This window comes from Talpa europaea (assembly GCF_964194135.1).
Source record: "Talpa europaea genome assembly, chromosome: 12".
Classification (NCBI taxonomy): Eukaryota; Metazoa; Chordata; class Mammalia; order Eulipotyphla; family Talpidae; genus Talpa; species Talpa europaea.
Genome location: NC_140079.1, coordinates 65,633,595 through 65,646,278, shown reverse-complemented (window position 1 = coordinate 65,646,278; position 12,684 = coordinate 65,633,595). Strand labels below are relative to the sequence as shown.

Here is a 12,684-nt window from a genome sequence, read left to right as displayed (position 1 = left end):
AAAATTTGAACTTAAAAAAATTATTGCACCCCTGTGAAATGGGATATCATGTTTCAATTAAAAGATCTAGAAATCTTTTAATATACTAATATGGAAAGACCTCTAAGACATATTAATTGAGAAAAACAAGTGCAGGACTGAGTGTATGTATAATATACTGCCATCTCTGTAAAATAGGTAAGAGGTAAACCTTTAGGTACTTTTACAGAATTATCTCAGAAAAGAGGCACAAAAAACTAGTAACAAGGACAGTTTCTGGGCACAGGAACCAAGTGAGTAAAGTACCTGGGGCATGGCAGGGGCGCCCCTAGAATGAGTCTTCAGGGGCAGGCCACAGGCAGGGAAGTCAGAGGAAGAAGCGTGAAATATTTAAATATTAAGATATAAATAAGCACCCCATTGAAAAATTGTTATCTATTAATCTTACCAAGATGCCAAACTGAAAAAAATTGAATAATAAATGCCCAAATTCCATAACATACATCTAATCTAATGCAACTTATCAGGGGGAAAATCAACCTCTGTTTGCTTCCCTTTCCAAAGCTACTGTAGCCACAAATAAAATTACTTGCCAAAATCTTTATGCAAGATAAATTTTTAGAATCCCCAAACCTCCATCTAAAGAGAAACTGCAAATATTTTAACAAAGCGTGCTTTTCTTTTATTTGCAAAGAGTCTCTGGTAGCAGCAAAGCCATAAAGTAGCAAGCACAGAATTAACTTTTTTTAACTAAAATTGCTTTTCAGCTCTCCGAATCCTTCGTGTTGAATTTGTCCTGATGTATTCCTCTGCTTTGCAGCCTGAAGAAATATCAGGGCCTCAATGTCTTTGTTGTAAAGAATTTAGTTACTGAAAAGTATCTGTAAGTTCTGTGTTCATTATTTATCCTCTGAGAGCTAAGCAAGTCACATAATTTCAGGAGATTCAGCTCCCACTTTAACCTAAGAAGAACAGATACAACAAATAACCATTGTGTCAGCAGAGTTATGCTTTTCTCTGAAACATAACACAGGCACTCTCTATTTTTCTAAGAGTTGCTTTGTATTGCAAATGGGTGATTTTAGGTTCCTATTTTTCTTTTTTTTTAAATATTTGTTTATTTATGCATACAACAGCTGGGGTACAGGCCAGAGATGCGGGGGGGGGGGGGGGGGTGAGAGGATTCACCAGAGACAGAATGGGGAACGGAACAGGCAGACTGACTGAAATACACTGCTGAAGGCAGTGGGCAAGTCAGGGCGTCAAGCAGTGGGCAAGTGGGTAGCTCCCTGGCCAGCCAGGATCGAACTCATGCTGCAGAGACTGTGGACAGCTTCATGGTGTGATGCTTAACTCCTTATGCCACCAGGGAGGCCCCAGGTTCTTATTTTTCTTAAAAGATACTCCTCCAGGGGTCCCCTGTGAGTCATGCGACTTCAGGCAGATCTTCCTAGGAAGCCAGAAATACAAGGCCCTGGGCAGCACTGCCTGCCCCCCCAGTTCATTTCTCAGGGTTGGTCTCTGGGAGAAACTCTGAGAGATGAGAGAAGGTCTCCCTCAGGACTTGCTCTTCAAGGAATATAACGCCAGGGTTCAGTTCCCCCACTGCAGTACAGAACAGCCTGTGCACAGCAGTCACCTGGTCAGCTCACTTCACCTCAATGTTCACAACACTCACAATATCTGAAATCTAGACCTTCACATATACACCATCTCCAGAGAAAAGAAATCAAAGGCCCGATTTGGTGTGCCAGGAGATCCCCTTCACACAATTTCTAATACTTGAGGCCTGGGGGAAGAGATTCCCCCCAGAACTGAGCTTTTCATGAAGCTTTAATGACCCAAGGCAGGGACTCCCAAAGGTTGAGACTGGGATAGAAAGGGGTCAAGGTCACCAAATGAAGAATTAGCAAGAGGGTATAAGGTAATAAAGTGTTTGGAAAACACTCAACAGGGAATGTAAGGAGACCTGAGGCCACCTATCAGGTGAGCCAGTACCCCCATTTTTTGTGGAGAACTGGGGTGTAGGCCAGAGATGGTGGGGGTGGAAAGCAAGGAGATTCACCAGAGACAGAGTGGTGAACAGAACAGGCAGATCTACTGAAATACACTGCTTAGAGGAGCAGTGGGCGAGACAGGAAAGGTCTGCTGTGCCATATGTGAGTTAGCTCCCTGGCAGGGTGGTGATAGTGCTAAGACTTAACCCCTAGGCCACCAGGGAGGCCCAAGAGTCCATACCCCTTAACCAGCCTCCCATCTGAGTTTATTTCCAATTCTGATCTAGTTCCTGATCATTTTCTTTCCATTGTTCCTACCTACTTATTTCTTGGAGGGCTTTTGCTCCACCCTGGCCCACTGTGGAAGATACAGGATATAATCTCACCACTTTGTTTTCCCTGGCCTATTATTCCAATAACCAAAATAATGTAACTCCAAAACCTTAAAACCAGAGCAGCAATGTTTCAAGAACTTCACAGGATCGTGACGGGTAGGTGGGGTAGTAAGTGCAATGAGATTTAAACAGACTGCTTATTTTCCAGCCCTTGGTTTGATGTCTGACATTTAATTGCCCTTTGAAGACAGATAAGCATGCTTTCCTATGAACGCAACTTTATAGTTCAAAGATTGCAAGTAACTAAGAAACTACATAAGAGAATTTTTACACTGAAATGAGAAACTACGTTCATTTTTTCCATCAGGATCAGAGCCAAAAGCAAACCATACTTCTTGAAACTTAGGTGAGGTTTCCAAGAGTTAAACAGAACAGATTTACCAGCAAAAGGCAGGAAGCATGAGATTATAATTTGAACCAGGCAAACTTTCATAACAGAAAATGTGGCACTTAATGCAGTTTGCAGAATATGGTATGCTAAAAACGCTACTTATGGCAGTAGCAGGCCTCTGGAGAGTTAAACTAGCCAAACAAAAGAACAAAAAAGGTAGAAAAAGAGAAGCCACATCAGCATTACAAAGCCATAGAAGACTGATACACTTTCTTTTGCTGAATTATAACTTTTTCATCATATTTTGGTTTCAAAGCACAAAAAGTACAAGATAAAAATATTTTCTCTTTGGCCATTTTGAATCAGGAATCTATCTTAATTCAAATTCATCCTAATTTAACAGGACTTGAGTCTAACAAACATACACTATTGAGGTCAACCAAGTTATTAACACAGAAGACCGTACTAGCAGATCAAAGTTTTCTGCAACTCCTTCTGGAACAGTTTTACTTTGGGTTCCTGAGCGGCTTGGCCAGTTGATAGGACAGACTGATGTTTCTTTCTTGAAATAAACATTCAGTCAAAACCTCTACCAGAAAACTCATACTGAAAAGGCTTGGCTCCCTTCCTGATGTGCTGGCCAAGTAAAAATAAGCACAAAAACCTCAATGCAGATTGAATAAAAAATTTATTCTAATCGTTTTTGGGTCTCTTGCACTAGCTACACTGTACTCACAGCTTTATTTTATAATATTGTCAACTCAAAAATTGAAAAGCCAATAAATAGTTTGAAAAAGATAATGTTTGTTGGTTGTGTATTATCTCAACTCACACAAGCCCCAGTTCCTCAGTGCTGACTTACACTTCATCCATAAACTATTCACCAAATTTACAGAGTACCCTGGGAGCGCAAACACAGAACAGACATGGTCTTTTCACACCAAAGAATTTGTAAAGGATATCTGGATAACAGATCAACAAATAATTAACTGAAATATGTTTACAGATTACAAAATGGACCGGTGGCATGCAATGATGACTATCAGCATTAAAATGCTCATTATTCAGATATTAAGTCTAGAAGAAACAGAAGAGATCTCCACTGGTTTTTAAATCCAACTGTACAAAGAATTTTAGTATTAGAAGGAGTCCTCGAATAACTGCACCTATTCTAGATATTCTGGGGAATAACCCTGAACAATTATCCTATTCTCCACATGACAACCTTCATTTCCTAGGAGATGGCACCCAGGTCTACTTTCAGTCTTCAGTTGACTGTGTCACTCCAACTCTCAAACCACTAACCTTCCTATAATATGGTTTCTGAACAGCCTCCACACTCAAGTTATGTTCCTCTGATGGATGTTCTGAATATACAAATGTAGACTAAGGTTGTGTGAATATTTAACAATTGTGACATACTGTTGACCTATATATTTTAAAATATCTAGTCCTTATCTTTTATATCTCTCAAATATTTCATAGTAAGTATTTCAAAAGTTCTAACACATTATATAAAGACAATTCTGAATATTTTCTATTGCTAGTTACACATGTAGTATTACAGAAAAAAATTCAAATTAATAATTTAAAGAATGTTAAAAAGAAATTTTAAGGGCTCACATAAAACATCCCCATTCATCATTCTTAACTTCGGTTTCTTATAAAAAGCATACTCCTTTCTTATTGGCTGTACAACTTTTTAACTGAAAATATCACAGAATGTTTTTGGATTTCTGTTATTATAGTTTATTTACGTATTGTGGAAATTTTCCTGTACACCAAAAGGAGAGAAAGATTAGACACCCAAGTTAAGTAAATATCAACATTTTGCCAATCTCTGCCTGTGTTCATCACCTCCCCAGAGAGTATTTAAAAGCAAATCCCAGCATCATATTATTTCACCATCATCTGAAACATATACTATATGTTAGTGGCTATTATGCAATATATACTGTGCTTACCTTCTCTAGTCCTCAAAATAAACTAGCTTAATAGAGCCTAATCCTGTACTATCCATGTCCATTTTCATATGACAGTAATTTTCCTCTTTCATGTCTTGGCACATACCATTTCCAATAAACTATGGGACCTATCAGAGAACTTCAATGTTCTCTTTCATCAGACAATACTCCTTAGCAATACTGTTGATTGAGATTATTCGGTCATGTCTATGCACAGCAGAGCAATTTTATAACTAAATAGGATACTGATGTGCTGGTTAGTAGATTGCTGTAGACAGATCACACAGTAACATAATATACAATCTTGCACTACTCACAGGAATTTCAAAGTACTTTGTAATACCTAAGAAAAGGTGGAGTAACAACAGGTAATACCCATATAGGGTTTGCTTCCCTAATCACCGTTTTAGAAAATCCTCTCTTAGATTATTTGACTTTAACTTTCATTCAACTTTAGATGGTCCCATGATGTCCGATGGTTGTTTAACACATGAGAGATATTGAATCACTTTTAAAGAAAGCAAGCATTAGCAGCCAAGTACTATAGCTGGTTTTAGGGAGGGCTGTCACTCTCAGGAAATTCTTTGTGGTTTATAAATGTAAAAATATAATCCCTCTAACATGCTAGAAAATTTGAAGCTCTGCAAAGCTGGGAAAGTACCAAATAATCATTAAGAGACCGAACTCCTAAGAGCAGCAAGTCGTCATTACGCAGTGGTGGAAACTCTTCAGTAGGTCAAGGGAGAAGTTAAATATAAACCTGACTGAAAAGTTATCTAGACTCTTACCTGAGGAGTTGCCAAAAACATTTCAATCATGAAACATGAAAGAATCCTGCAAAATACTAATGTTTGATGAAGGGGTTTTGGGTGGGGATGGAGGGGACTTGGAGTATGGAAAGAAGGTTTCTAAAGAAGTAGTTAAGGGCCTCTCCTGCCGCCCGCTGCTCCCCTCAGCAGTGTACTTCGGTCCTTCTGCCTGCTCTGCTCCCTGCTCTGGCTCTGGTGAATTCTCTCACCCTCCCGCGCTTCTGACTGTACCCCAGTGCATGTATAAACAAAACAAACAAACAAATAAAATAAATAAATAAAACATGCCTCTATTAAAAAAAAAAAACTTTAAAAAAAAAAAGTAGTTAAAAAGAGGAAGGTAAGCATACTTCACTTTTCATCAAACCACTCCAGACTTAAAAAAAAAAAAAAAAAAGCCTTTCACTTCGATTCTAACATAAGGCTTATCCTAAGTTTCCACTGAACACTGCATGTGCAACTTTAGCTCTCACTCTCCCATTTAACACAAAAGAAACTTAAAAAATAAAAACAAGGCAATAAGAACCAGAGAGTGTGTTTTTTGTTTCTCAAATCAAGTATTTAAACACTAAGTTTCAAGACTTACATCGGAACCCACACTCTTCATGGTACTTTGTAAGACTGGTTTAGTCACAGAAAGCTTTCCATTCACTGAGCTGTTCGCCACAGGGGTTGTGGGCACCACATTCACCACGTGGTTAGGTAGCTGTGTGGCTCCGCCTGAGACAGCCAGGACTGGTTGAGGGCAGGGAAGAACTCCAGGTGCCTGAAGCTGTACCATGGTGGGCTGAGAGAGCACAACGGTTTGAGCTGCAGTACAGAAAAAAGAAAAGACATTAGAGGTATGTAACTATGTCAGCACAGGAAGCAGGTCAACATTTGGTCTATTTTGCAGATAGAATTAGTAAAATCATACTGAGGGATTTGAAATCACAAATTAAACACCATCAGTAGCAGTGTACATTCATGGTGACCTTTGTCATTGCTGCATTTTTAATGAAATCAACTAAATTCATTCCCCTGAAGTTATCATTAACTTTAATATATTTCCATATTTATTTTTCTCAACTATATATATATATATATATGCATGTCAAATTTGATAAGTTAAACAGTGACTTCTCCAAATATTAACCTCTGAAATGTATTAGTGCTTAAAGGATTTTTCCTATTATAAGTAGCAAACCTGTTAGACTAAACACAGAGAACCACATATTTTAAATTGATAGGATTTAGAAATACATACAGCACCAACAATAGATGAACAGAGACTCACTAACTCAATACTTGGGAGAACAAGAGGCTACAAATATTAAAACTGTTAAAACTATGAGATGAATTGTTAGCTACCAAGCACAGGAAACATAAATCTGTAATATAAAAATAATCTGTAGATGACACTGACTCCCCTCCCCAAAAATCTGTGAAGTCTATAAATCTTCTCTTAGTCTTCAAATTTATCATTATTTTTAAATTATGCTAATCTAAGGAAAAGTGGTACCATTAACCTACAGAAGACCCATGTAATCCTAACACACTAGCCTATTAAAAATTTTACCTGCCTGCTGAGTGTCTCCATTAAGATCTGGCCAGTTTTATAAGGTGCTGAAAGCCTTGCTAATATTCACAGCTGCTTGAGCCTATCTAGCAAAATCAAGGTACTATAGCAACCAGCATAAACTCTCATATATATTTATAATTTTTCTCTAAGGAAATAAAAAAAAGCATTATACTTTCAGACTGTGTAACATGACCCATGTAAAACTCAGCTCAGTACTTCAAAGGGTCAGGGAAATCCAAAAACCAAAAAATGCTTCAGACCACCTGTTAGTTAGAACATCTGTCTTGACTATAAAAAAAAAGTTTTATGAAATCAAAGTCATTATGTTTCAGATGGCCTCACAAAGCATACTATTGTAAAAGTAGCAGAATTTAATCAATAGTATTTTATACCAGATAAATGAGTACATTGGAAAGAAACATCCAAATTAATTTTACAGATTGGTAATATGTACAATTAACTTAAGGCATAAATGATCACTGAACACTTTTGTCTTCTCATTTTCCCGTGGAATAACTTATTTAGAAACAGAAAATGAAATGAGGAAATAATTCATAAGCAGATATAAATATGCTTAGGTCAAATATGCAAATAAAAAATAATATATAAAATAAATAGGTTATGACCATATGTTAGGATTTTAATAATACTATTAAGAAATTGTACTCCATCTTGTATTATGAAAATACACATTCATCATAATACAAGGCTTAAATCAAGGGTTCCCACTTTAAATACAAATACTTTTCTTTAATACAAAAAAAATCCTGGTCACCACCCAAGCTGATCATGGTTGCCCTGTCAGTTTCTGTGAACTGAGATAATAGATGATGAGAAAAAGTTATTAAAACTTAGTCATGTTTAAAAACAAATTTGTAGTTTATTACTCAGAAGCATTAGCTATGAAAATTTGAAAAGAGCAGCACCCTGATATTAGCAAGAAGTGATGCTTCCTGATTCATGAATCATTTAAGAAAGCCAATTTAGTCTCTTAAAAATATTGAAAAACAGCAGTATAAAGATATATGAAACAAATTATTTACTCAGTTCTCAGAAAATGCTTCCCACAAATACAGACTTGCAGATGCTTTGCAAATGTCACAGGCACTTCTCCCACCACCCATAATGGCCCAGGGTCCCCAGTCTACAGGTTGAGGACCACTGACTCAAACCAACACTCTGAAAACAGCACGACAGGACGTAGTGTTCCCCATCCTGTAAGTTTTAAAACTATGATAACAAAAAACCCTAAGCACTGCTCAATGCATTTGGGGAGAACAGAGCAGACAGTAAACATTAATAATGAAGTCTTTTCAAAGAAAGGATCTTGTTTCTAGCTCCAATTACAGATTTAAAGCATATGCAGATGCCTTTGCAATATTTTTTAAACTAATTAGGAAAAGTAATTCAAGTCTGTACTGTTTTTGACCTTCTCAGAGAATCCCATCACAGAGGGAGGGAGATGGAAGTAAGCTCTGTGCAGCAAACATGGGCTGCAAGTCCTACCCCACCAGGCCACTGCTGCCTCTCTATATCCATGATGCAAATTAAACCCTTTTATCCCAGAGTGCCCAACTATCCTCAAATTACCAAGCATCCAAACCAAGGATCCTCTGAATATTCTAAGCATGCTTGGGTTCAAGACAGAATGAGGAGAAACAACTACATTTCTATTACAGTGTGTTCAAAACAAAAAACTAAAAACTCTCACAGTGACTTGCTAAATCCTGACCAAATCACAAAATGAAAAGGAGAGGACTATTTGGGGCTTAAATAATTAACAGCAGGAAATACTTACCACTGTCCTAGATGGAAACTGTTACAAAGAACACACCAAAAAGCTGTTTATGGTTTTTCAGTGTGTTCAAACCCTCACTGGCATGACATTAGAATACCGCTGGAATGGCAGCCGGGCAGGATGATGGATGGTCTATGTGTGTGGATGCTGGATAAGTCTATCTATGACTCACTGATTGTGACAGTGTTTCCTTTTCAACCTCCTTCAAAGATTTCAAACCATGTCTCAAACATTGACTGAGTGCCGACTTGGTTTAAATAGTACGGCTTTACAAATTTGGGTAAATCATTTCTATGTGTGTTCATTTTCTCATCTATGAAATAAAGATAACAATAGCACTTATTCCCACACACAGTTGAGGTAAAGATTGAGTAAGTAAATGCACTTAAACACTTAGAACTATGTCTGACAACATGTAAGTGCCCTAGAAATACACAAATAATATGGAAAATTACACTTTCCAGCTTTCTAGTATATCAATATTACTAGAAGATATGGAGTTAAGAATATTATTTTAGGGCCTCCCTGGTGGCACAAGGGGTTAAGATGCAACCTATGAAGCTGACCGCAGCCACTGCAGCACAAGTTCAATCCTGGCCAGCCAGGGAGCAACCCACATGGCACAGCAGACCTCTCCTGTCTCGCCCGCTGCTCCCCTCAGCAGTGTATTTCAGTCAGTCTGCCTCTTCTGTTCCTCACTCTGTCTCTGGTGAATCCTTTCACCCCCTGCATCTCTGGCCTGTACCCTAGCTCTTGTATGCATAAATAAATAAATCTTAAAAAAAAAAACAAAAAAAACAGGGCCTCCCCTGGTGGTGCAGGTGGTTGAGCACAGTGCTGTGAAGCTGTCCACAGCCTCTGCAGTGCCAGTTTGATCCCGGCCAGCCAGCGAGGGTCCCACATGGTGCAGCAGACCTCTCCTGTCGCACACGCTGCTCCCCTCAGCAGTGTATTTCGTCAGTCTGCCTGTTCTGTTCCCTGCTCTGTCTCTGGTGAATCCTCTCTTTCCCATGCATCTGGCCTGCACCCCGGTTCTTGTATAAATAAATAAATCTTTTTTTTTTTTAAGATTTATTTATTTATACAAGCACTGGGTACAGTCAGAAGAGCGGGAGCGTGAGAGAATTCACCAGAGCCAGAGCAGGGAGCAGAGCAGGCAGAAGGACCGAAGTACACTGCTGAGGGGAGCAGCGGGCGGCAGGAGAGGTCTGCACACCATGTGGGACCCTCCTCCAGTGGCCATGTAGCAGCCGGGGATCGAACCGGTGCTGCAGAGGCTGCAGGCAGCTTCGCAACCCAGCGCTCAACCACTGCGCCACCGGGGAGGCCCATAAATAAATAAATCTTTAAAAAAAAAGACAAGTGTCTTGTATCAGCACAAGTTCCCCCTAAACAAGTAGTCTCCAGTTAACAGTAAAGCACTGTCTCTGAAACTTATAAACTGCTCAGAAAAGAACCATTTGTCTTCTTGCTATAAGTAAGACCATCTATCACTCAAACACACCTAGTGGTCTGCTAGGAGAAAATTCTCAGTAATGGCCCCTACTTTATACACTAGCCATGTTAATGTGGGACTTTATTTTCTATGCAAGTGTTTTAATAGCTTATGGGAACTATAATGAGATTAATTTCTTAGCCTTGGGAAGACACAGACCCTTTTGAGATCCTAATAAAAGTTTTAGAATCTGTTCCTACAAAAATCCACATGTGAACATGCACACTAAGTCTAACATTTTATTGCACTGACTCTGCCCTGAGAGGGCAAGTATTTTGGGTTTGTTTGCCGTTTTTTGGTAGAGATTGGTTGATGGATTTTCACTGACTTACTCACTTTCTCACCTTGTTCTTCTTTTCATCAGTGTCATGCTGTCTGACTGTGGAATAGCACAAAGCTAACAGAGTACCAGGAAATCAAATGTATAACCTGGCCCTCATTTAAACCATTATGAAATAAATAAGCTAACAACCCACAGTTAGAAATATAGCCATAAAGCATGTTTAACATTGAGGTTTATTTACAACTCACACCCCATTAACACCTAGTGTTACTTGGTATTGACAAGTTAAATCAGAGAACACTGCATAAGTTTTCCTTTTCTCGTGTGCACATGTATAAGAACAAGTACAATGAAGACTCTGCCTAAGAGACCTCTATGTGCAAATGATTCCCTGGGTTGTCCCAAATTCTACTTAACTTTAACACTGACCGCAACTTCTTGCAGAATCAAGTATGTGGTGCCATCTAGTGGATAAAAGATAGAAACACATCCTCAACTACCTGAAAGAAGCGTTCCGGTCTCTTCCTAATGTCTTGTTCAAGATATGTTTATCAAACCATGCAGCCTCCTGAGATTAAGACGCAGATTCTATTACCAAAACACACGTATTAGATATGAAATGGACCATATGATTTTAAATACTAAGCTCTTGTTAAAAATTTTTTTTTCTTACAAAAAAATAAATCTCTGAATAAAATGGCACCAAAACATATCCCAGATTTTCTTCATTAAAAGCAGTTATATAGGGGGACCTCCCTGGTGGCGCAGCAGTTGAGCACTGGGCTGCGAAGCTGCCCACAGGCTCTGCAGCGCTGGTTCAACCCCCAGCCACTGGGCGAGGGTCCCACATGGTGCGCAGACCTCTCCTGCCGCCCGCTGCTCCCCTCAGCAGTGTACTTCGTCAGCCTGCCTGTTCTGTTCCCAGCTCTGGCTCTGGTGAATTCTCTCATCCTCTTGCACTTTGACTGTACCCAGTGCTTGTATAAATTAATAAATCTTAAAAAAAAAAAAAAAAAGAAAGAAAGAAAGAAATGGTACTATACTACCAGGTACATTTAAAAAAAATAATAATAAAATAAAATAAAATAAAATAAAAGCGGTTATATAGGGCCTCCCTAATGGCGCAAGGGGTTAAGACACTACCTATGAAGCTACCCGCAGTCTCTGCAGCACAGGTTCCATCCCCGGCCGGCCAGGGAGCAAACCACATAGCGCAGCAGACCTCTCCTGACTCGACCGCTGCTCCCTTCAGCAGTGTACTTCAATCAATCTGCCTGTTCTGTTCCCCGCTTTGTCTCTGGTGAATACTCTCACTCGCCACACCTCTGGTCTGTACCACAGTTCTTGTATGCATAAATAAATAAATCTTTAAAAAATAAATAAAATAAAAGCAGTTATATAAAACCTTATTAAATAAATTATGAACAGGAGTATTCACAAGTGAAACTATAGAAAAAAAGATCTATAAATGCAGTTGCAATACCTATCTCCCTTGTTAGGATGAGAATCACACATACACCCTCTCAGAACCAAGGACAATTCCTGACATATAGCATGTACTCAAAAATTATAACCTTAATTAAAACAAATTATATGACACTAGCTTCGGCTCCTCCAATTAAACACACAAAGCCTCAAATTTCACTCAGTACCTTTACTGGGTGCAGGGTGTATACTAATAATTGGTTGTTGCTTTGCCAATGGCACAAGTGTTGGTAGTGTCTGAATAATGATGGTCTTTGCTGGAACGTTGGTGTTTGTCTGAGTCTTGGGTGCCACTGGAAGAAATAAAGGCTTGGGCTGAATTGAAGGTTTTGAATTCATCTGTATTTTTTTCTTTGGAGTCAGTCCACTTTCTGTAGAAAAACAAACCACAAATCAATCAGAAGACAATTAAGCAAATCCTAAAAAACTGATTCTATTATACACCTTTCCTTACATGATCTTGACCTCTGAATAACTTCTTTAACTAGAGTTTAATTATAGCTACACTATACCTGGGCAGACTAAAGAAAGGTCTTTAATCTGAGTCTGCCTTCCTCAACGAGCTACAGCTTTGGGAAGGGGACACA

The 12,684-nt window shown here is 38.8% G+C and overlaps 1 protein-coding gene across 2 annotated transcripts in view; it reads right to left on the bottom strand.

Moving 5' to 3' along the window:
* Positions 1-12,684, bottom strand: part of ATF6 (activating transcription factor 6) — a gene marked incomplete at its 3' end in the record, with an annotated part of 182,120 nt that overhangs the window by 147,092 nt on the left and 22,344 nt on the right. For both annotated transcript variants that reach the window (XM_084251306.1, XM_084251305.1), the window contains exons 6-7: positions 12,265-12,468; positions 6,062-6,285 (exon numbers count right to left, since the gene is read on the bottom strand). In XM_084251306.1, the coding sequence (XP_084107432.1) occupies positions 6,062-6,285; positions 12,265-12,468 (428 nt within the window). The remainder of the gene's footprint in view (positions 1-6,061; positions 6,286-12,264; positions 12,469-12,684) is intronic.